Raw genomic sequence first — 24,644 nt, 5'->3', positions numbered from 1 at the left:
GTCCCCCTCCTCCTCCCGCCAAGGCTTTTTGTGAAATCGCCTGGGATTGGCTAATCGGCTGGTGGGGAGGGGCTGCGGGGCCGGGACGGGGCATCATCACTTCCTGTTGTGGGCAGTAGTTTCCTGTCGCTGCTTGGTAACAATGGGGGAGATAATGGCTGCCTGAGCAACGTTTCCCGAGCAGGCGCCTGAGTAGAGGCGGGTCTCAACCAGCGACTCATCGGAGGCGGGCTTGAGAGCGGCGACGAGGGAGGCGCGGAGGAGCCTCAGCGGCGGCGGCTCTTCCGATCGGTCGGTTCTCGACAACTAGAGCCGAGTAAGTGAAGCCTTGTGGGGACCCTGTGAGAAATGGATGGAGAGCGGGAGGAAGCCAGCGAAGAGCTGGCTACCGCTTTTTCTCAAAATGGCCTGAGTGGCCTGTCGTGGCGGAGGCTCAGCGCTGCTTCCGGACCCCAGGCGCCGGTTGGTGAGGGGGGCTCCGTGGCGTAGTCGCCGCTGCCATTTTAGTTGGGTGTATAGTCGACAGGCTCTCTGAAGGGGATGGTGCTGGGTAAGTACTTTCCCTCCTTGGCCGCGCTCGCCGCAGCCCGGGCCCTCCAGAGCCTAAAGAATTTGGGGGCGATTTTCGAGTGTTGGCCTCAAGCGTGAGAATCTGTAATCGTTTCAGGATTTTCTCTCCTTGGTTCTCCGGAGGTTTCCCTCGCTTCTCCCCGCCCCTCTTACACGGTGGGCTTGGGTTTGGGGATGAGGGAGAATGAGACTGCTCTAAGTCAGATGTTGGGAACTCTCGGGCCTTATTTCCCAGGTTTTGCCAAACCCCATTTTGAGCACTTCTGCAGGGCACTATCAATTAGGCGCCCCCTGGGGCCATGATGACATCTTCCCTGAGGATCTGAGGCAAATGTGGTTTACTCCCTTGCTCGAAAAACCCTAGAATATCCTTTCCCAGATATCAGTGCAAATGTCCCCCTGTCCCCCAAAAAGGAGGGAAAAGCCATTGCGTGTTGGTTGTTTTTCCCTTGGAAAGGGTGGGAATTGGGCCAAATGCTTTTCAAGTTATTTTCCCTTCCATCAGCCAACCCATCCCCCCTCGAAAAATGCCTAAGGGTCTTGGCTTCTGCGGGCGGTACCTGCCACGTACGCCCTAGCTTTAGTAACTAGTATTAACCGGTTGGGCTTCTGCTTCCTGAACACTCAGTCCCTTTTTCCCTTATGCTGATTAATTTCAAGATGGAGGAGACAGCCACGTTCCTTCCCTAGACAGTTTCACCGTACTTATTCCACAGGTTAGTACGGGAATCTGAGGCCTAGCAGGCTTGTTAATTAGGTCAGTCTTTCGTTTGGGGGCAACTGGAAGCGTTTTTGTCAGGTTGTCATCCACTATTTCCAAAGCCCCACGATAATTTTTTGTTGGAAATAAGGAGCCTGCATTTCCTGAATGACAATTAACCGCAATATCTTTGGGTGATTGAAGGAAGAAATAAACGCACTACCACTAATAATTTCTTTGACTCTTCGTGATTAATGACAAAATGACTCCTCATATCATTCTCTCAGGTACATTAGGTCTAGCCAGGATTTCTGGAGAACGGGCAGGCACAATTATAGTTTCCCCACCACCAAAAGAAAGTCGGTTTCCTAAATTGTAAAAATAAAGTATCCAGGAAGACCAATCTAAACACTTTTTTAAATATGATTTTAGGACCCACTTCTCTGAGTGAAAAATATTTCATCCTGATGATCCTCTATACTTTTTAGTTTCTGCCTTAGGCCAGGTTACTGCTAGGACTCCTTTACAGAGGTAACTGTAATGTCCCAAATAAGTCCTTTAAAGTAACTATCTGAATCTGAAAATATCTTGTATCTAACATACAAGATTCCTGGTTCCTTCTGACCTTAATCTCCCCAAATATCTTAATACTAATAATGAATTAGACTGGGTAGTGGTGTGCATGTGTGCATGTGTTGTGTATGACTAAAGTGTATAGGATGTGTATTTGTTAAGATGTGTCTATTTCAAAGAAAATATCTTATTAAAGAGGAAGAATAATGGATTCTTTTTTTTTCTAGAGCAGAGAGTGAAGAAAACTAAAATCCAGTTTATTGTATTACAATACTATGTCATAACAGTCAGGTAATTTATTTTTTTGTTGCGTCTCCTGATTTATGTATAGAATGCATGCTTTAAAATATTGTTTTGTAGGCCCTGTAATTGGATGGGCTTATTTGATATATGTTAGTTGCTGTTGGGCATGCTTCATGATGAGAATGTGTATTTTGCACTGGTGATTCAAAGGGTAGTGTTTCTGAGTAGCTGGAACTCACTAGTGCTTTATCTGTGAATTTTCCGCTTTTAAAATAATGTCTGAAGTTCACCAGTACTTATGTAGAACAGAACGAACAAAGTAGAAATTTGCTGGCTTAAATCACTGTTGGAATGGGGTGGGTATAAATAAATACTGTTTATGTGTTCATTGAATAGCTAAGTAAAATGTCAGTAGACTTTCTTACAGACATATAATCTTACATTATTTTGTGTGTTCTATTTTTTCTCCTTCAAGATCCAAAAAGCCATAATTGATATATAATACTCTAATTGGTATTAACTCTTTTCATCATCATCATCATTAAAGTAGCCACATAATTTGTTGCCCTAGCCAGGATGTTTTTAAGAGCAAAAAGGACATTATTTATTAATAATTATGCCTGAACAACAGGCACAAACAGGATTGTCCCAGCCAAACTGGGATGGGTAGTTAGCCTAAATTCGTAACTAAATTCATAACTTGTGTTGAATGCTTATGTGCTAGGTGGGTCCTGTGTTTCAGATGTATGATTTTATAATCATCACAGCAAAGCTTCATGAGGATGTTAACTCTTTTACAGAGGTGACTGAAGACTCTGGAAAGAGATTATTAAGAAATGTGCCCTTAATTAAATAGCTAATAAGTGGTAGAGCCCCCATTGTAACCCAGGTCTGTCTAATGCCTGCAGTCACTAAACTTTTATGCCTCTGAACTTAACTGCGCTCTGTTAGATCAGAAATGCACAGAAAATGAAAGGTTGTAATAAAAAAAATCTATAGGTTATATTGCATCAAGAACTTGTTAACACTTTTAAAGGGAAGCTGCTTTTATGAAGCAGGTGAGACATATTTAGCAATTATCCCCTCCTCTTTTTTTTGTCTGTCATGGTTCCTGTTTCAGCTATTACTGTATAATTTGGTAAACAATTTAAAATCAGCAGTGGCTTTATGAACTGTCTTAATTATAAAATGATATCTAGAAATGTTAGGCTGTTTGGATATATTCTCTCAGGTTAGTGACCATGTAGTGAAGCCTTAAGTGACAGTAGGTCAAATGGAATAATAATGTGTATTGCTTTTTCCATAGCCCTAGTGGATTGGGAAACAGAGCAAATCACTGACCCGGGCTCCTGTTCTCTTAAGGTACAAATTACAATGTGAAAAGTCCTGTCAAACCCACACCAATGAGGTGCTAGAATTTTGGGCCACTGTCTTGGTCTGGGACATGTTTTTCTATTGTCAGTATAATTTCTTAACATTTCTGTATAATACACAAGATTTCAGAAGGAGCCAGTTTACATAATGCCTTGAGGTTTTGATAAGCAGTGTTTAAAAAAAAAAAAAAAAAGCAATTGTACCTTGGTGTCTTACTTTTTCTCATCCTTGAATATGGAAGTTTCCCAGAAAGTCAAGCAGTCATTTTTCTTTTTATCAAAAGAAATATCTATTAGATAAAAGTCTTGGCAGTTCTGAACAATTTAGGAGTATATATATGAACTTGTGGTTTTGTTTCTGAAATATATATAGTTGATATTTAGTTGTAGATTTTCTTGTATCTTAGTTCTCCAACCCAAGATTTTAATTTCATTAAGTCATAATAGCACCTACATGTGTTGAGACAAATAGCTGTAGACAGTGGTTTTTATTGACTAAAGTTACCATTAGTATCAATTGCATCTAAGGTAACCATATAATTTACCCAAATTGGGTCTTTTGAGAGTGAAAGAGGACCCTATTAAGCACAACAGGACAACAGGTGGAGGCTGCTGCTATACAAACTGGGGATATAGAGTCACCTTTGTCATTTGGTGCAGGAAGTAGTTGTCAGCATGTTTGGTTCCGTAACACAAAATTGATTTCCTCAAGTAATGGGACAGTCGTTTGTGTAGATAATATTTTCTTTTTTGGCCAAGTGATTTTAATTTTAAAAATCGGCTTCACTCTTTTAAAAAGTTAATTTTTAATCAAAAACTCATGTCCTTGAAAATAGTACTTGATTTACCAATTATCACCAAAATTGCTAGTATTAGTGATTTTACATTAATAACTTTTTATAAGTACACGAACCTCCTGAGCTTTGTGTCCTGTCTTTTTTACTTCTTCAAATACAGTCAAACCTCGGTTCTCAAAAGTCTTGGTTCTCGGATAATTTAGTTCTTCAACCAAGTCCGTGAAAAAAATGTCTCGGTTGTCTAACAAAACTTTGGGTCTCAACTCTCCACCTGATAACCTATTCATGCTAAAACCTGCATGTTGAGTCACGTATCTCTCAGGTGACAGACAAATCACTTCTCCCGCGGTTTTCCAGAACCAATAAAGTTCGAGAACCAAGGTTCCACTGTAATGAGAAGCAAGTCAGAATTGAGTTTGTATGGGGAGGACCAAATTCCAATTTAGTGACTTAGCTCAGTGAAATGGGTAATCGAAGATGAAATTCTCTGTCTAGTACTGCAGTGAATTGAAATGTCATCTAATGGCTTCCTTTTAAAACTAACTTGACCCTATGAATTGGCAGCATTTGGCTTTGTCTCCGCCCTTTGATTTGACTTCCTTTTGATCCAGCTGTTTCAGAGGGTGATGGTTGTCAGAATTGTTTGTGCGCTGCCTGTCAGCAGACTTCTTGCAAAGAGATTGGACACATGAAGGACATTTCTGAATCCTGTTGTGGTATTGTTCTTCTCCAGTGATAGAAATAGAATATAAGTGAGGTTAAGCTAACATTGTCATACAAATAATATTTTTTAATCTTGAATTGCTATAATATCAGCAGTGCTGGAGCCCTTGGTAACAACCTCTGGTAGGCCAGTACTGGAAATAATCAACAAATTATGTGTGTGGTAAGAGGTGTCACACAATAAGACAGTGAACCATCAACCCTGCACTATTTTTAAAAGAAGAGTGCTTCATATTTATTTTCACAAAGATAAGGTAGTCACAAAAAGGGAGATAGAAGTACACGAGTGAAATGGCAGTGAGAAAGCACAGCTTTTAAGCTTATGTCCTAGTTATTCATATTTCTTACTAAACTTATGTCCTAGTTATTCGTGTTTCTTACTGTCTTATTCATAGTCATGGATTTGTAGAACTGGAAGGTACTTCATAGATAGTTTAACCCAGTATTCTAATACTGGTGGGGATCTTGAGGTGCAGAGTGATTAAGTGAATTGGCCAAATTTATGTAACATCCAAGACAAGGATCCAATATCTCCTGTGTTTTTTTGTTTTTTTTTTTTTCCCTCTTCACAGAGTTGAATACCACCCTGCTACTCACAGAATAAAAAAAGCTACCTGGTTGTTTTCAACCTTTTGTTTGTCTGTTAACAAATGCTATAAAATTTTAAATAAACATTCTATATATGAATACTTCCCAACACTTTTGGTGCCTACATATGTGATGGTACATTATGTCCTAACCTCAAATTCAGCAGTTCTTTGTGACTTGATTTTTTTAACTGCATTATTTCTTATTTTGGTGATGGTGTTACTGAGCTAACATTTTCTTCATTGACAAGGATAGCATGCCATTAATTTACATCTACTCTTAGGAGATTCTTACCCCTGTGAAGTTCACAGGTGATCTGAGAAATAGAAACTTTTCTTAGATATTGTTACATATATTGGGTGCATACGCATTTGTGCATGACTAAGGCTAAGCCATAATGTCCCAGCTAGTTGTGATCTCGAACCTGTGCACCCAATAGATGTAACGGTATTTTCAGAAAAGAGTTTGTATTTTACCCATCAGCCACCTCCTCAGGGAAGCTCTGTTGCGTACAGAATGATGCCTGTCCTCCTCTTCTCAGTGACACGTTTTTATGTTGATACATCTGTGCCTTTTTTTTAAATAAGCATATTCTGCTTGAGAACACTATTGAGTTTAGAACTTGTATGAACATGTGCAAAAAAAATGCTCAACATACTTTAGTAGTTGGTCGATATTAGGTTACCTTGATTCCTCCCTGCCTTTTTGTTTTGAAAAGACATTATTTCTTCCAGACTTAATAGATGTGGCTTATTTTTAAATTCATACTCAAGCAAGCATTCGAATTTCAAAATTCAGTTTTGTAAAGTCTGTTGTTTTCTTATTAGTATAGTTTGTCTCTTAAGTCTCCTTAATTGGACACTGGGATGCAGTATGTCCGTTGAATATAATGTGTGTGCTTATACTTAGCACCAGGTCTCCTAACCTATTAGTACGGATCAAAATGTTTTAAGTGACTTGTCACCCTAACATCATAAAAAATTACATTTTTTAAACATTGGTGTACATGGATTAGGAAAATGAAATGAAATACTTTTTAGCAGTGGTCAGAAACATAGTCTGCATGATTTATGTTAATATATGATAATAATTGTAGGAGCAGTGGAGATCACTAACAGTGCTTTAACATTCTCAAGGTGAATAGATTCTCTTTTAAAAGTCCCTAATTACAGTTAGTAAATCTCAGGCTTGGTTTTCTTCCTGGCTTTTTCTCCTCAGAATTAAATTTAGCTGACAGAATCATACATTTAGTGCCAGTAGTGTTTGAAGTGACTGGGCAAAATTTCTAATTTGGCTGGTTGTTTCCAGAAGTAGATTTGTGTATATTGGCACAGACTATGCTGACAGAGATAAGGTTAATAAAATATGCTATTTATCGAAGGGGCAGCTGTATTTAAAATAAATACACTGAAAGTTGACTGATTTGAACGTTAAGTCCTGCTAGGTTTATACTGTTTATAAAGGTGTTTGTCATTTTTATACCACGAGTGAACCTGGTATAAAAAGCTCATACAGAGATTGAATATTTTAGAAATGCCTATTGGGGTAGAAGGAATGTAATTTCAAGTGTATATATAGTCCTGGGATATATTGGGAGGCAGTTGTCCATTTAGTGGAAAGTTGACTGAATATGGAATCGGGACACCTGGATTTAATTACTGGCTCTTTCCACTTATTAGCCACATGGCCTTTGGTAAATCACTTCCTCTCTCTGTGCTTCTGTTTCTTATCTGTAAAATAGAGGTAATGAGACCTACTTTATAGGAATGTCGTGAGGGGTAAATGAAATACAGGTATAGGTGAAGGGGCTGTGTAAATAGAGTGGTGGGTATTGTTTATTACCAGTGGGAGGAGCTAAGTGATTTAAGAACATTTATATATTTTTCCTCTGAAATTGTTCTTTTGGTAAGTTTTTCATAAAAATATTTAAGTTTAAAAGTGGTCGATGCTGACTGCGCAAATCAAATTTCACGCACGTGAATATCATAACTGAGAGTAAGATAATAAATAGATTTAAGTGCCTCTCTTTTATGATGGTAGGAGCCCAGGGGTGTATGGGGATTCTTTTTACCTTTTACTAGTTAAACTGGAAATGTACCACAGTGTTCATCAGAGTAGACTGTAGAGACTGATTTTGTTAACATAATTCTTCACTAATATTTTCACACCAAAATGGAGAGAGATGTACTTGATCATTTAGACTGTGGTCCCCGACATCTTTGGCATGGTGCTTTAACCTTTTAATGTTTTACTGTTCCTTTTCACTTAACAAACACCAGTGACATTCCATCTACCAGGGGCTGAACTTGTGGTTTAGAGCTATTACATTTTTCCATTATAGGCCACTTTAGGTGGTAAAAGAACTGCTTAAAACGAGACCAGGCTCATTGGGTATGTGTAAGACTATTTTACAAGGCATCTGAGGGCATTGCTTACCTTCAGGATTTCCCTCTCTTTCAAAGTGCACATGTGGCCACTGGACACTTGAAATGTCACTAGTGTAGCTGTGGAACTGAGCTTTAATTTTAATCAAGTGAAATAAACTGAAGCAATCTAAAACATTTTTTTTTTTTAATTTAACACAACTCTGTTGTTCTGGCAGAACTGCATTTCACTTTAACCATTGCTAATTTAAAGTCCAGTTTGAGATGTGTTGTAAGAATAAAATACACACCAGATTTCAGAGACTTGGTATCAAAAAAAAAAAAAGAATGTAAAATACTTCACTAATTTATATATTGATAGCATGTTGAAATGATATGTTTTTTTGTTATGTTGGGTAAATAAGATATATTAATAAAATTAATAATTCAGAAATATGAAAGACTATATACTATATCAGGCACTGAAGGGGAAATGAAATGGGGAGAGCCTAAGAAGGGGCTGAGGGAACAGCATCAGAAGTGTGAAGGTATTGGGTTGGCCAAAAAGTTGGCACAGTTTTTTCTGTACAGTGGCTCTGATGGTGCTTAGTTGTCTTTGACTTCATTCAAAACAATTTTGTTAGATTGTATTGTGACAGTTGTCGTGTCAGCATGCATTTTTTTTTAAAAAACATCAAAATTGGTGAATTTTTGTGCAGCCATTTTAATATTGAAAATGGAAGAAAATTCACAACATTTTTGGCATATTTGTGCTTTATTATTTCAAGAAAGGTAAAAACACAACTGAAATGCAAAAAAAAAAAAGATTTGTTCAAGATATGGAGAAGGTGCTATGACTGATAGAACGTGTCAAAAGTGGTTTGCAAAAGTTTCTTGTACTATTGACAGTTTGACCAAATAATTCTTTGCTGTGGGGCTGTGTTATGTATTGGAAGAGGCTTAGCAGCACCCCTGGCCTCTACCCATGAGAAGCCAATAGCTGGAGATAGCTGACATACTCAGAATATCCAAGTCAATGAAGTTATTGGTGAAAATGAAAAACCTGTCTTTTATTTTACAGGGAAAAACGTAATGGACCTTTTGACCAACCCAATAGTAAGGCGCAGGTTTGTTGGCAGGGGATGGGGTGACATAAGTGAATTGGTTTGTCAAGAAAGTGTCCTAACAAAATTCTGTCACTGGAATATGTAGCTTACTATGACCTGTAGGCCTAGAATAGAAAACTAAGAGACTTATCTATCCTTAATGACATTTTAGTCCAGAGGGTTTTTTGAAAACAGTCTGTTTGAACTCCTACTTAATAAGGAATCCCCTCTTTAATACAAAGCCTCTGCTTGAATATTTCCAAAAGTGGGCAGTTTACTTCCAGATGCTGATTGCCCCTCCACTTTGGGACAGTTTCAGTAGTTAGGCTATTAACAGAAGGAATTAAATTGTATTAAAAGAAGGAATTACGTGCTTCCATATTTCTTCAACTATTGGCCCTAGTTTAACCCTATGGTTTTGCTCTTTCATGTCATAACTAAATATTTGAAGATGGTAATCATGAGTACTTTTAATCTTGTCTTCAAACTAGACATTAAACACTGGTCTGAGAAAGCAACATATGACTGACTACGTTAGGTTTCATAGGCAGCCAGGTCAAACAGGCTTTATTAGCAGCATTTGTTAACTAAAAACTTAGATCTCATTCATGTAAACTTCCAGGACAGTTTTTTCCCCCTACTCTGTAGTACTGTTACTGTGGGGGGAATTTTGGCTACATAACTCTTAGTAAAATATTGAAGGTAACATTGCTCCATAATCTTTGAGGGTGATAGTCAACAATGTGAAACTATAAACTCTTAAACTGTATTATCCTCAAGGTCCTTGCTACTCAAACTGATTGTAGGATCAGCCACATCACTTGGAGGCTTATTTAAAATGCAGATTCTCAAGCCCCACTCCCAGCCTACTGAACTAGAATCTACATTTTAAAGATAGCATGAGAGACCTTCTCAGTCTCTTTACAGAAACCAAACCAAGAATAGTCAGTGGTATTGTCTTGATGTCCCTTTTACAAAGAGGGTCTCAACTCTGACTGCACAATAGAATTACCTGTGAAATTTTTTAAATATGACTGTGGGTGAACCCCAGAGCAGGCTCCTCAGGTGATTCTATTGTGCAAACCAAGGTTAAGAACCAGCCCTTTGTAAAGCATATGAGGTTGATTTGGCAGTGATCCTCACTTCCGGTGAACATATTTTCTTTCACGCGTTTGCCGTATATCTGACAGTATACTGCAGAATTTTCCCTTAGGTTTACTGTCAGATTTTGCTGTGCTGTAGTTTGTAGGCTTCACTTTCTTTGAAGATTAGGTCATTTTAAAATCTAGTATTTTAGTATTTCTTCTATTTTCTATCATTTCTCAAAGCTTATCATTAGAGGCTTTGCAGTTTGGACTTTTGGTTCTCTCTTTGAATAGTTTATTTTTACAAATTTCCAGTTTCGAGGTGGTTTTCTTACTGAATAAAATAGAAAGAAAATAGAAGTTAAGTGTCTCTATCTTACATCTTCTGTTACTATATCAACCCCCCCCCCCCCCCCGCAAGCATACTCAGTACAAGATCCGTTTCTTTCTAGTTTTAGATACTGTTTTTCAAAGCCTTTTTAAAAATCTGTCATATTTTTTCAGGCTTCTGTTCCTTATGGGCTTTAACTGCCATGAAGCTATTTAAGACTTTGTGCTGTTCCTGTAACACTCATTGGCACATGAGTTCTCTGTTACCTTTGGTTCATGTCCTTTAACTGTCAGAACGTATCGGATGTTTTTTGCCATATTTAAAATATTTATATTTTTAAAGCCTTTCCACCCTACTGAGTTGTACCTTTTACAAATGAATTTCAGAACTCATTGATCCTTCACAAGTGGACTTCATCCTAACTTTCATATTATTAGCATTCAAAATATTAACTGCTTGAGTACATTAGCCAGATGTTACTGTGGTTTTCTTTGATTTCAAGAATTGCAGCTGAAGTACTTTTTTCCTTTGTGCTTTTCCATATTTTTGAAATTAGCTGCTGACTATTACCAATACCTAATTGTATTACTTAGCTACATGTGGGAGAATGTGGTTTCCTTTTGTTACTTTTTTATTGCCTGGCCCATGTAACTTTTATGAGTGTTTTATTTAAGTTGTCTTCCAATTTTCTTAAAGTTTCAAGTTAGGATAAAAAAGAACATCTTCCAGGAATGTATAGAGTTTAGGTTTACCAAAATTAAGGATTCTTGCCCTGGAAGATGTAGGTCAGTTGGTTGGGCATTGTCCTGCAAACCAAAAAGTCACAGGTTTGATTCCCCATTGGGGCACATGCCCAGGTTGCGGTTCCAGTTCGGTCCTGTTCGGGTTGGTCGTGTGCAAAAGGCACCCAGTCACTGTTTCTCTCCTCTTTCTCCCTCCCTTCCCCTCTCTCTAAAATCATTAAGCATGTCCTTGGGTGAGGATAAAAAATAAGGATTCTTAGTTACGAGATCAGGAAGCTCTTCCCAAAAATATTAAGGTTACCTTCCCCAACCCCTTCATTGACGCCTTCATCTTTGTTTAAACAATGATAGGATAGTTCTAAGAATAATGATCTAAGGAAGACAGTGGAGATCTAGATGTGCCTGTGTCTGGACTAAAATTTGTTTAGGTTCCGCAGACAGGTAGAGAAGCTTTTTATTGTTTTTGGGGGGGGGGTAGTATCTGAAAGGCTTGTTTTTATTTTTCTCTTTAGTATTACCTTGTGAACATCCAGGTGCTTCACATGTTGTGTGTGAGATTAAATCTTAGTTCCAGTATAGATCACCTCTTTTCCGCAAGTCAGATTATCATATGTTCTTGGTATTAACTTTTTTATTTTGTCAGTGTGAACTTAAGATCAATCTGAAGTTGGACAGAAAAAAATAGAGAATGAAATTTTTTGTTTGGAGTCTTATTTTAGATTGTTTACTGCCAGTTCATTGAGAATGTGTGGAAATCTACCAATATAGCAACTTCCTAAGGCACATAAGTAGTGAATGATAATTAAGAATTTTTGGCCAGTTTTGTGTACTATCTAGAGAAGGCATTGTCAAACTTTTTCGGTAAAGGCCAGAAAGTTGGGGGTCTTTTTGCTTTGCTGATCAAAAAGCAAAATTGAGCATATTACATAGTTATTTATATAAAATGAGAGAAACCAAATTTCCACCAAGTGTTTGATAAAACTGAAAATGTAAAAGAAATAAAATGCAATTTTTTCAAGTGTTTTATTATAAAATGCAATTTTAATGCTGAGTTTATAGTAGAAATAAATGTTAGTAGAGAGGGTTCAGAATGGATATTTCCCCCAAAATAAAGATTTTGGAAAACATGTATACAGAATTCTAAAAAACTTACTTTTCTAATCAGCAAAAGCAATGATTCGTACCTTTTCCAGAGGCAACTTAGAAATAAATCAAGAAGACATCCTTGATTTTTACGATCCGTATAAATTACGCTGAATTTGAAGAAGGAGAGGGGCAGATGTATGAGTTACACATCCAGAGTCACATGCATCAGAAATTAGGATGATGTTTTATAATATATGCCTACTAATGAGAAGAATGGCATTCTTTGGGTGGGGGGGAATAACATTTTGCTTAATTAGGGCTAAACATATTCCTTGTCGTCAAAGTCATTTGTAGATGTTCATCTAGCACTACTCACTTAAAATGAGCTCTTCCGTATTTCATTTTTGGAAATGTCCTTTCATACATACAGGCATTGCCATCTAATCAATCCACAAGCATGTAATTTTAATGAAGCATATTCATCCCTTAGAAGGCATTTATAGAATTCTGTTAGATTCTTCTCTTGATATATTTACCTTTTAGCATATCCTTACCCTGCAGGATTATTACTTTCAGTTGAAGGTTAGGTGGAAGTTCCTCAGTATCCCAGTTAAATGGATTTTGAAATAAGGAAATTTTCTTTTTACTTGCACAGACGTTGAAAAAATTCTTCTGGAACTGTAGTTTGTACTCAGAAAATACATCTGCTCCAAATTTGTGCGGGAATGCAGCTCTCATTTCTTTGATAGCACAAGGAGTGCATAAAGCAGCTTGACATTGTGATCCCAGTGTTAGTTATTGTTGAAATGACTTTACTGCAGGTTAAGTGTTACATATAAACACTGTTTTGCCTGTAATTTTAGGTTGAATTCATTAAGAAACATTATGAAGTCTGTAGCAAAAGCTAATTTCCCAAGCCATTTGTTTTTCTGTGATGGTAGTTGAGGGTGGTTCTTCTCATTCAGAAAAAAAATCAGTCTTGGACCTGGAATAAGAAATCACAGTAAAACTTTACCAATGCTAAGCCATTAAAATGACCAAGTAGTAGAGCAAGTCAGGGTATTTAGTTTTTATTTCTGACCAAAATTCACAGAACTGATGATGGAGAAGTCCACATTAATGAAGTTCATCGTAGACACTACCGGTTCAATAATTTGATGGATTTAAATATTTTTCTGCAAACTCCCTGTTGATGAACAATATAATCAATAACTACAGACTTTAAACACCTTACATTTTCACAAGCTTTATAAATTTATCCAACTAGGTCTTTTTCTGCTGTACACACTTTGCCACTGTTTTAGTTGTAATACATCTTAGCAAATCCACTTCAGGTTGTGCTGAATTAGTGTTTTCCCAACTTCTTTGAAAACAGTATTACCTGTAGTTACTCCATGCAGATTCATAGAGGCTACTTCTGTGGCTCAAACTCCTTGAATAATCAGCACTTGACTCCGTGAATAAACAACAGTGAATATAGTGAATAGTATTAGTTACATTTGTGGACTCATTATGAGCCAAGGAAAACCACTCAAAATTATTTGCTGCCTTGTATCTCAATTGATTGTTGACATACCCCAATATCCTCAACTTTTTGAGCAACTGTGTACTCACCAAAACACTAATAATCTTAAGTTTATTTTCTCTGGACACGTTTCTTTAGCTTCTGCAATCAGACGCAATTTAACTCACCATCAGTAAATGATTTTCCTTGCTTAGCCAACAAATGAGCCACTGGAAACTTACTTTGAAGCCTCATTTTCCATTTTGTGATTAGTATTTCATTTTAAATTTTCTAATTTTCAGACCATACCTTTTTATTTTCATTTTTAAAAAATTTTTCTCACATTTTTATTGTTGTTCAAGTACAGTTGTCTCCACCCCACCCCAGCCATCCCCACCTCCCACCCTCGATCCCACCCCCCTTGTATACCTTTCTTTTGGATTAGGAATATTGTGATGAGTACTTAGTCTGATAATATCAATGTGTATTTTATTACTTTATCACAGTTATAGTGCTGCTGCTGCATAATAAACACAGTCTTTACCATCTAATCTGGTAACAATAATCCACACTCCTCTATGCCTTTAAGGGTGACATTCAAAGTCCACCTTCTCTTGATTTGATATGATGAGTGTGCACCTGTAATTTTTTCAGGTGCCACAGTATAGTGATGTACATGGCACTTGAACTGCTGTCAAAGTATAATTGCATCACTGCGGTTTACAGTGTACAGATCACCATTGCAAGGCAGTGAGAGTGCCACATAAAGTCTCTGTCACAACTACTCTGTCATTATAGCGAGAAAGCCATAGACAATATGCAAATGAATGTCTATGACTATTCCAACAAAATGATGAACACTGAAATTTGAATTTCATATAATCTTCACACATGACAAAAAATTCTCTCCTTAAAAAAAAAAAAGTGTAAAAACCATTCTTGGGTCTCAAGAAGAAAAAATAGGCACCAGTACTCAATTTGGCCCATGGGCCGTAGTTGCCCAGCCCCTGACCTAGTCTTTTCCTAGTGGAACAGGGCTTTGGGGGAGTTTTTCTGTTACGAAATTTCATATGAGGTCTTAAAATCCACGTCTTGAACTGCATTCTGGATTTTCACGTAATTGAAACTGTTCCGTAGAATACATTCTGACTTGGGTTTTCAAGATTGATCTCCTTTCTCCTTTTAGATAATTTTCCACTTGTTCATCAAGATGGAAAGCTCAGATTCGAACGATAAAGGAAGTGGTGATCAGTCTGCAGCACAGCGCAGAAGTCAGATGGACCGATTGGATCGGGAAGAAGCTTTCTATCAATTTGTAAATAACCTGAGTGAAGAAGATTATAGACTTATGAGGGATAACAATTTGCTAGGCACCCCAGGTATGCAATATGTAGTTTAAGAATTTATATATGTACTTTTCTGGTCTTTAAAAAATAGCCTATTTTGAAAATCGGTTTCTATAGCCGTTATCAAGTTTGATTTTAATGCAAGGATATAGAATGACATTTACTGCTGTGTTTGTTACCCGATTCTGTTGACTCACATTTGGAATTATCCTGTATCACTGTTTTTAGTTATGAATTATATTTTGAATTATAGTGAGCTGATTTGAAAGGAGAGGAGCTGAACAGTTTTTTGTTAGTTTATTTAAATTACAAGAGATGAGTAAGTGCGGAAGAGCTAGTGGGAACTTTAGTTCCTAGGACAGACTTACTCTGTTTTGTCATCTCTGATTCCCTGAGTATGTCCCAGTCATAATCCTCCAGAGCTAGCCTTGGATAAAATTATCAGTTATTCTGAGCTTTGTGTTTGGTTATTCTCTTTTGTCCAGTTAGGTCCCATTTGATCCTAGTTAAAATCCACTATCTCCCATCATCTTTATTTTTATTTAATTTTACTAATCTTTGAGCGATTGCAGAAATTTTAAAAGGTCAGATGTTAGTTAATGAAAGGGAGTGCATTTTTGAATTAACAGTACCAGGTATCCATCCGAATGTCTGATTTGGCCTTCTGAGCCTGCCATTTATTAACATGGCAGTCTCATCCAGTCTTGGTGTCCTTGTTTTAAAATAGAGATAGTAATATCTACCTCCCAGACCCCCAGAGTTGCCATTTTAAAGAATGAGGTATTATATGCAAACACATTTAGTAAACTAGAAAATTTGTACAAATACAAGTTGTAATGTCAGGCTCCCAAAGAATTTTACCCAGTAATGAATTTTACCCAGGTTCCTTACTCCTTGGTTTTCATCTCAAGTGGGTAAGAGTCATTGGTTTTTATTTGTAATTTGCCAAATATTTTTAAACCATTTTCAGGTGAAAGTACTGAGGAAGAGTTGCTGAGAAGACTACAACAAATTAAAGAGGGCCCACCGCCACAAAACTCAGATGATAATAGAGGTATATTTTGCTTTGCAAGATGTGGGTAGAGGATGGAATATATAAAGAACTTCATAACAGTAAATGTCAGCCAGAGCTTATCCAGAAATGGCATTAATTAATTTGATGCTAAGTAACTGCTCATAAAAAAAGGGGAATAGCATTTTCTTGCTACTTGGTAAGAATGTGAACATGGGTTTTTTTTTTTTCTGCTTCACCTTTCAATTGTGTTAATTGGGACATAGTGAGAAATGGCCTATTTAAATGTGATTTTTTTATTCTTCATGATTTTCCACATCCACTGAAATTTTGTTCTACCTACTGGATTATTCCTTCCTTGCAAATATGTGAGTTCCTCACAAGCATAAAGAAACACTACCTTCTCTAATCTGCATTTCTTGCCCCTTAACGGGACATCGGCAATGCCTAGAGGCATTTTTGGTCGTCATGACTGGGGTTTGTTACTGGCATCTAGTAGGTGGAACCAGGGATACAGCTAAACATCCTAATGTTTCTCTCCCAATGTGAAATAGAGAATTTCACTCTGTAACCTAAGAGGCTCTAACAGTCTGGCCTTCAATGTGCCATTATACGTACTATGCTGGGTTCAGACTATTCATTTGGCCTGATCTCCAATTTCATGTTAATTTAAAATCCTGGTAACATGATAAAGTATTCTAATACTTTTAAACTTGTAAACTTTGTTTATATTCTATTCATGCAGTGGCTGCAGCAGTCTTATATTTTAAAACATCCTATATTATCAAAGGCACTTAAACCAAGAGCCTGTAAGAAATGTTACAAACTAATGAAAATTTGACAGAAATGTAACTTGCACTAAAATACTACCACTATACTTTAACTGGTGTTTAACTTGTTTGATTACAAGAGGGTTTTGACAGTGGGCTGGAAAACATTGTCTTCTGACAGTCCACAGTGGTACGCTGGGCTCTTTATATGATGAAGCACTGAAAGTGGACTTCTTCCAGATTCCCTTTAAGAAAATTGTCTAGTTTTTTTGAGATTAGCTTGCTCTTTCAGAATGAAATTGAAAGTTTTCTGCTCTTACTTGCAAGTCTATGCAATATCATTTCTAAAACTCTGTAAAAGTGAAATCTGTTCGAATCTTTGTTCTTGTTTTCCTAATACAAACTTTCAGAGCACTATTCTACGATTATCCTAACTTTAGCAGTTCTTTTTCTCCCTCTCTTCGCCCCTTTTTTTAAACAGGTGGAGAACCTTCAGATGACGTGTCTAATGGTGACTCTATAATAGACTGGCTTAACTCTGTCAGACAAACTGGAAATACGACAAGAAGTGGGCAAAGAGGAAACCAATCTTGGAGAGCAGTGAGCCGGACTAATCCAAACAGTGGTGATTTCAGATTCAGTTTAGAAATCAATGTTAACCGTAATAATGGGAGTCAAAATCCAGAGAACGAAAATGAGCCATCTGCAAGACGTTCTACTGGAGAAAACGGGGACAACAACAGCCAAAGGCAAGTGGAAAATCCACGATCTGAGTCAACATCTGCAAGGTCATCCAGATCAGAACGAAATTCAACTGAAGTGCTAACGGCAGAAGCCCCACCTACTAGAGGTCAGAGAAGAGCAAGAAGCAGGAGCCCAGACCATAGGAGAACCCGAGCAAGAGCTGAAAGAAGTAGGTCACCTCTGCATCCCATGAGTGAAATTCCACGAAGATCTCATCATAGTATCTCATCTCAGACGTTTGAGCATCCTTTGGTAAATGAGACTGAGGGAAGTTCCAGAACCCGGCACCACGTGACACTGAGACAGCAAATAAGTGGACCTGACTTGCTAAGTAGAGGTCTTTTTGCAGCTTCCGGCATAAGAAATGCCTCACAAGGAGCAGGTTCTTCAGACACAACTGGCAATGGTGAATCTACAGGATCAGGACAGAGACCTCCAACCATCGTCCTTGATCTTCAAGTAAGAAGAGTCCGTCCTGGAGAATATCGGCAGAGGGATAGCATAGCTAGCAGAACTCGGTCAAGGTCTCAGACACCGAACAACACTGTCACTTACGAAAGTGAACGAGGAGGTTTTAGGCGTACATTTTCACGTTCTGAGCGGGCAGGCGTGAGAACCTATGTCAGTACCATCAGAATTCCAATTCGTAGAATCTTAAATACTGGTTTAAGTGAGACTACATCTGTTGCGATTCAGACCATGTTAAGACAAATTATGACAGGCTTTGGTGAATTAAGCTACTTTATGTACAGTGATAGTGATTCAGAGCCTGGTGGCTCAGTCTCAAGTCAGAGCGTGGAAAGGGCAGAGTCACGGAATGGAAGAGGGGGTTCTGGTGGTAGTAGCAGCTCTGGTTCCAGTTCGAGCTCTAGTTTAAGTTCTAGTTCCAGTCCTAGTTCCAGTTCCAATGGAGAAGGTTCAGAGACTAACTCAGAGGTGTTCGAAGGTAGTAATGAAGGAAGCTCCTCATCAGGCTCCTCAGGTGCCAGGCGAGAGGGTCGACACAGGGCCCCGGTAACATTCGATGAAAGTGGCTCTTTGCCCTTCCTTAGTCTGGCTCAGTTTTTCCTCTTAAATGAAGATGATGATGACCAACCTAGAGGACTCACCAAAGAACAGATTGACAACTTGGCAATGAGAAGTTTTGGTGAAAATGATGCATTGAAAACCTGTAGTGTTTGCATCACAGAATATACAGAAGGCAACAAACTTCGTAAACTACCTTGCTCCCATGAGTATCATGTCCACTGCATTGATCGCTGGTTATCTGAAAATTCTACTTGTCCTATTTGTCGCAGGGCAGTCTTGGCTTCCGGCAACAGAGAAAGCGTTGTGTAATTAACATCTGAGCTCTCGGCTATGTACCTGGTATAGTGATGGGCAAACAGGCACTTGCTTTATGTCCACTTTTTGAGTGGTGCTTAAATGAAAAGTTGCAACCTGACTGAGTCATTGCTTTCTGAATGAATCACCATCTTTTCTCCAACTTCTGTCCCAGGATAAAAGGAAATATTTTAAAAAGCAACGTTTTAGGGCATAAAATCTGATCTCAATATCAGTAACTTATATTTCTGATGATTTATCGTATATGTTTATCAGTTTCTCTTTTGTTATCTTAAAAGATCTGCTCTTATCTGCATCAAGTTTCCCACGACATAGGAAAGAGGGGCTAAGGAAATTACAAGTTTAGACTAAGTTACAGTATGTGTTTCATAAGTGATTGCTTAAAGCTATACCATTTCCAGTTATTAGTTGGCACAAATTCAGCTACAATGCTGAATATCATTTGTTCACCTTTCAGACAAGGTGATATTGGACATGTCAGTGTAAATAACACTAAGGTTAGATCTAAGTGTATAACTGTCTCCTAAGCCCATCACTGTGGCACACTTTAGAGTGAGTTTATAGTTTAATTGAGATATTTATCTTGTGGAAATATTAAAAAAGCCTATGCTTGTGTAAGTGAAAAAAATCACATTCATTTGTTTAAAAATGTAAAGCTATTTTGTAGAGGCTCAGTACTTTTCCAATGCACTGTTGTAATAATGCATAAAAAATTGTAAAGTACCATGCATAGAAATGAAAGAAGAAATGCTTTTTGTGAGCCAACATAGTTAAAAAAAAAAAAAAACCCAACACACCAAACAAAGTACAAAGCTGCTTTTGTAAGTGTGTACATGTCAAGAGCAGGACATATCTATAATATTTAATGTATGTGAACAGCTACTGTGACATGCAAAGGAAAGGTCGGGTGCGGAGTTGAGCTGCACTGAAGACCAATGGAGATTGTGTATTTTAACTTGGATTTAGGCAGGAAATGAAAGACTGGAGGAGAAGAGAAAACTACTCTGGAAGAATTTTTAAACTTTTCATGAAGACAATAATCATACTGGTTTCTTACGGTGAGATCTTTGACACAGTATTCTACTTGAGCAGATGAAGTAGATCAACAACTTTGGCAGAGCTTTGGTTTAAGAAAAACCACTACCACCTAGCACAAGTTACATTGTTGTTTTTACAAGTCTGCTCCTCAAAGAAGAAGGTGGCGGAAGGAGACCATAAACCACTTTTGACATAGGAATTGGTACAGATGTGTGTACTAATAGGAAAGTCTCAAATTTGCATTGTTTTCGAGACGTTAAAGGTACCAGTGCACACTTGTTAATACTTCATTACTATATCTAACATAGACTTAACACTTCACATTTAAAGACCAGTTGAATAATTAAGAGATTTTTATCCTTTGTAGAAAGTGAGTTGTGTTGGGTTATTTGAAATTCAAATTACAGTTGTGCTGCCCATGTTTGACGATGAGACCGCTTTGGTTTGTGGGCCATGCACTTTATGTTGTTTCCTTAGTAGTAAAACAGGTTTGTGAAGAACCTCAGTACTCTCACTGAATTTCTCTTTTGAGGCTGGCTGGGATTAGGATTAGTCTGACTGTGGAGGACTGTTGTTTGTTTTTCTGGGAAAAGCTTATGGGTCCAAAGAGGAATTGAACACATCCTTGGCCTTTAACAAAGTGAGCTGATGACCCAGGCATAATCAGCTACTTAACAAAATAAACAAGTCTGCTTTAGGAACTATCTGGTTACCTTAACTGCTATCAAATTAGCTGTAAACATTATTTCAAAGCTCATACTTTATCATGTTTTCCTCTCACTTTCAATCCTACCTAAGTATCAAAGAATTAACTTGTAAATATGGTAGTTGTTTGCTAAGGATATGTACTGCTCTTGCAAGGAAATAATGTTGAAACAAAGCTTCACTTATTTTTTTTAATATAAGCAGAATCCCTGTTTATGGCGCTTATATAATAACATTTTATCTTTTTAAAAAATTGTCCATGTAATAGTCAGGATTCCTTTATATTTGTGAGCCTCCTTGTCTCTTTTTATAAGGGTGTAATCTATGGTTTTCAGATCTGCAGGGTAGTCCTGATTGGCTAAAAACAACCCCATTTTCTTGGTACAAAGTGTCATTACTCTGGGGGTGTTCATTTTATATATAGTTTAAAAACAACTGCAGCTCATTCTAAGCATAAAAATTATTGACAACAGGTACCTCCCTAACCTTCCAAGATGTATTACTCATTTGTGAAGTATTAAAGTAGGAAGCAACTCATGCAGAATTCTGGTTATGAATGTAGATATTGAACCTATTCATAAACACTGGAAATAGAATTTTAAGTTTTTAGCCCTCGGTAGAATGCACATATTGGGCATGTGCATGTGGACACCTTTTTCAATAGCACTCATTAATTTCCATTGGATTGTGTAGAATGGATACAAATATTTTAGTAGAATTTGCTACTTATTTTTTTTTTTGCAAGATCCATGACTAATATATGCTTACTAGTGGACATTGAAGACAAGGTCATTTATAGGTGTCAGATGAACAACGAAGAACAAAGATCTTTTCCTACCAGCATCCAAACACCTATTTCCTTGAGGAAGCATTTTCTTGCAAAAGACTTTACATTTTGTTTTATATCTTTGCACTTTTTCTTTATTAAAGAAACGTTCTGTCCTGGAACTTCATGCAGTAATAGGAACAAGGAAAAACAATGTTGGGAGTTTACATTGTTCAAAGCATGGGGAAAAGTACTAAAAAATGAATATCCTTGAATATTTCAGATATTTTTAAAAATTCACTTACTACTCTGAAACGTTTGAGGTGTTTTGTTTACCTCCAAGCAGCTGACAAGGTTGTGATTTAGTACTCAATCAAAATTGAACAAGTTAGGTTTAAAGTTTTTAGACTTTGTAGCAACACTAGAAGATGAGCCATGTTGTTAATTTGGAATATTTGCTCTAAAAAGAACACATTAGTTATACCTCGGTGGTAATGGTTTAATGGAGGTGGGGATTGAGTAAAGTGTTCACATTAGTATCGGTGTGTAGGGAAGAATTGTACAGTTAACAAAAATATTTACCACCATGTTATATATATGAAATCTCTGAAAACACGATCATAGGAAACTGGTTATCTTTAAGTGTTACCTCAAGTAATTTCCCCCCCCATCCCGGGGAAATACGTCCTTTCTGTGCCAAGTATTCTCTCCTGGTGTCAGTGTCTCAAATTATATTTATGAAGGGTTATCAGGAACGCTTAATATTTAACCACCTGCTTCCCAAATGCCCATGATATGAAATGGGTCAAGCACCAGCCATTCAGTCAGTTCCCAAAATACCTGTGTGATAGGGAGGTGAATGTTGCAAAACGCCTCATGAAAGACCATTTTTACAGCTCGCTAGAATACAGTGGCACCTTGTAGTTGCTGATACTTTTAAAGATGGAGGATGTTCTTAATTCCCCCCCTTTCTTTGTTCTTTGGTGAAGGAAAGGTATTTGTAAATTGCCTTATTTGAATTTTTAAGTTTCATCTTACTGGCTCTTCCATCAAATTTATTATGAACGTTAAGTACTTAGAAGCCATGTTTGCAGGGCACTTTTATTCTTGTCTTATAAGACTATGCTGATTGCTACTTTCTAAAGTATTCTGTACCTTAGTAATGCAAGAGATTGATAAGGCACATGTTAAAGTGCCAGGCGTTTTCTTCCTTAGTATAATTTTTCAGGATGTTTAATATTCACTAAGTGTTGTAATTCATTGAGTTAACTTAGTAAATTGTATGCTTTTGAGAAATATTTGAAAATGTAAATCACCATAACATGCTTTATTTGGAAAGTTAAAGTGCAAGGTCTGAAGGACTAGTATTTAACTTATTTTTAAATCAGATTTTTAATAAGCAACTAAGCAACTGCTATGAAAACAACTTTAAAAATTTTAGCATTCTGAAATTGAGTTCTCAAGTGGGACATTTCTAAAATATCTAATATTCCCAACAAGTGGTGATCTCACTTAGTAAAAGTAAATCTATTTTGTATCTAAAATACAGCATAGAATAGTTATTATTGGAGTGTTGGAACTCTTAAGGGATAACAACAGTTTATGAGTTTTATGATTATTTTCACTTCCATATAGGTGTTTTAACTCAAATCTGAAGGAAATAGGCACACCCTCTAACACTCAAATAAAATTATAGTGAGGTATTTGTTTTTTATTAGTATTTCTTGGCTAAAGACCCACAATCTGCTTTCTCGTTAGTCACTTGGATTGAGTGGTAGATATCTTAAAGACATGCAGTGAAAGTGAACCCCATAATACCACTGTGCCTAATTATTTCAGGGTTCCTCTATCAGTTCCTCATCTTGCAGATTTATTCCAATACCAAGGTATGGTTGAACCAGCTGCCCAGCCTTAACTCCATTTAGTGCCCCTCTGCTAACATTCTTTTGACTGATTAATTTGTATGTGTTTTAACTGTCCAGTGTTTGGATTTTACCTCTTGATAGGTCCATTTGTCCCCAGTGCTGCTTTTAAAGATGTAGGGCCACGTGATCAGGTATCAAGTTGAGTAGGTACGCAATTGGCCTGGATATGTCTCTGTGCCTGTTTTATCTTCTCCCAGGAAGAGCTGCTTTGGTATAGATGTTTACTTGGGTTTATATAAAGAACTGGGCAGCAGTCTTGGAAAGCTTTCTGAAGTCTAAGAACCTGAAGGGATTTGGAGGAGGAATAGTAACAAAGGCTGCCTTTATGTCTTTGAACACGAAGCACATATACGTATGTTGTATAAAGACTAAAATGATTGTTATACCAGGGCTTCCTGATCTCTGGGAGACACTTGCAAAAAAGCAGAAAGGAGCACAAAGTGATGTGAGTTTGGTTAGCTTGTTTTATCCAGTTTCTTGTTTCCTTTACATTAAACCTGGACATAACACCCTTCTCCAGTATCTAGCCAGCAGACTCCTGGTTGGGAAGCCCTGTATTAAATTTTCAGAATGTACCCAGTTTCCTTTTTTTTTTTTTTTTTGTACAGTGCTTTACACCTGCTAAAAATTAACTTGTTTAATGCAAAACAAGACCTTGAAAGGTCGTCATATTAAAGCTGGTTTGATTATAATAGTTATCTTTTAGGAAAAAGCTTTTTCCCTATGTAAGATGTCATACTGCAGATTTAAAATATAGACTATCAATAAAATGCATGAAGTGATTGATCATTTGTGCTGGATCATCTCTCCTTGGGGTGTTTTCTTAAAAGGGGGAATTTGATAAAGGTGCAGTTTCAAACTGATTCTTAGACTCAAATGGAGTTAAGTACAACCTTGATTTTGATTCCCCTCGCGACTATGGGTGTGGGCAGTTACTGGTTTATGGGATATAACTTTCATTATAATGGCTTAATCTTGGAGTGGTGAAATAAAAGATTAAAGTATATTCCAATACAAGAATCCTGGAAAGATTTATGTGAATGACATTTTAACTATGTGCATCTTTGCTGTTTCTTGTATTTTCACCATTGCCCTGAACTCCCTCGTTTGACCTTAAATACAAAAACTTGTCTGGGCGGGCATGTATGCTCATGCAGCTTTTGTCCTCCATTGCTACTTCCCAGCCTCTTACACATGTTGCCTGAGCCA

General features: G+C 37.3%; 1 protein-coding gene across 5 annotated transcripts; it reads left to right on the top strand.

Moving 5' to 3' along the window:
- Window positions 1-124: 124 nt before the first annotated feature.
- Window positions 125-24,221, top strand: RLIM (ring finger protein, LIM domain interacting). Of its 5 annotated transcripts, none has more exons than XM_024555282.3 (6): window positions 125-316; window positions 2,071-2,134; window positions 3,393-3,448; window positions 14,972-15,164; window positions 16,102-16,185; window positions 17,395-24,221. In XM_024555282.3, exons 4-6 carry the CDS (start codon window positions 14,996-14,998, stop codon window positions 18,993-18,995), a joined length of 1,854 nt encoding a protein of 617 aa, XP_024411050.1. In that variant the 5' UTR covers window positions 125-316; window positions 2,071-2,134; window positions 3,393-3,448; window positions 14,972-14,995; the 3' UTR covers window positions 18,996-24,221. The 5 variants fall into 5 exon arrangements, with proteins under 5 accessions (XP_024411050.1, XP_024411052.1, XP_024411051.1 ...); XM_045191227.3 differs by lacking the exon at window positions 125-316 and adding an exon at window positions 519-550; XM_024555284.3 differs by lacking the exon at window positions 3,393-3,448.
- The last annotated feature ends 423 nt before the right edge of the window (window positions 24,222-24,644 follow it).

The sequence above is a fragment of the Desmodus rotundus genome, chromosome X, assembly GCF_022682495.2.
Source record: "Desmodus rotundus isolate HL8 chromosome X, HLdesRot8A.1, whole genome shotgun sequence".
NCBI classification, from domain to species: Eukaryota; Metazoa; Chordata; class Mammalia; order Chiroptera; family Phyllostomidae; genus Desmodus; species Desmodus rotundus.
This window is presented reverse-complemented; position numbering and strand designations above follow the sequence as displayed.

What these genes read in the sequence shown, in the direction of transcription:
- RLIM (XM_024555283.3), top strand. Translation starts at nt 14,996, where the DNA reads ATGGAAAGCTCAGATTCGAACGATAAAGGAAGTGGTGATCAGTCTGCA. An exon ending in CAATTTGCTAGGCACCCCAG is followed by an intron (nt 15,165 to 16,101) that starts GTATGCAATATG and finishes AACCATTTTCAG; the next exon opens with GTGAAAGTACTGAGGAAGAG. An exon ending in AAACTCAGATGATAATAGAG is followed by an intron (nt 16,186 to 17,394) that starts GTATATTTTGCT and finishes TTTTTTAAACAG; the next exon opens with GTGGAGAACCTTCAGATGAC.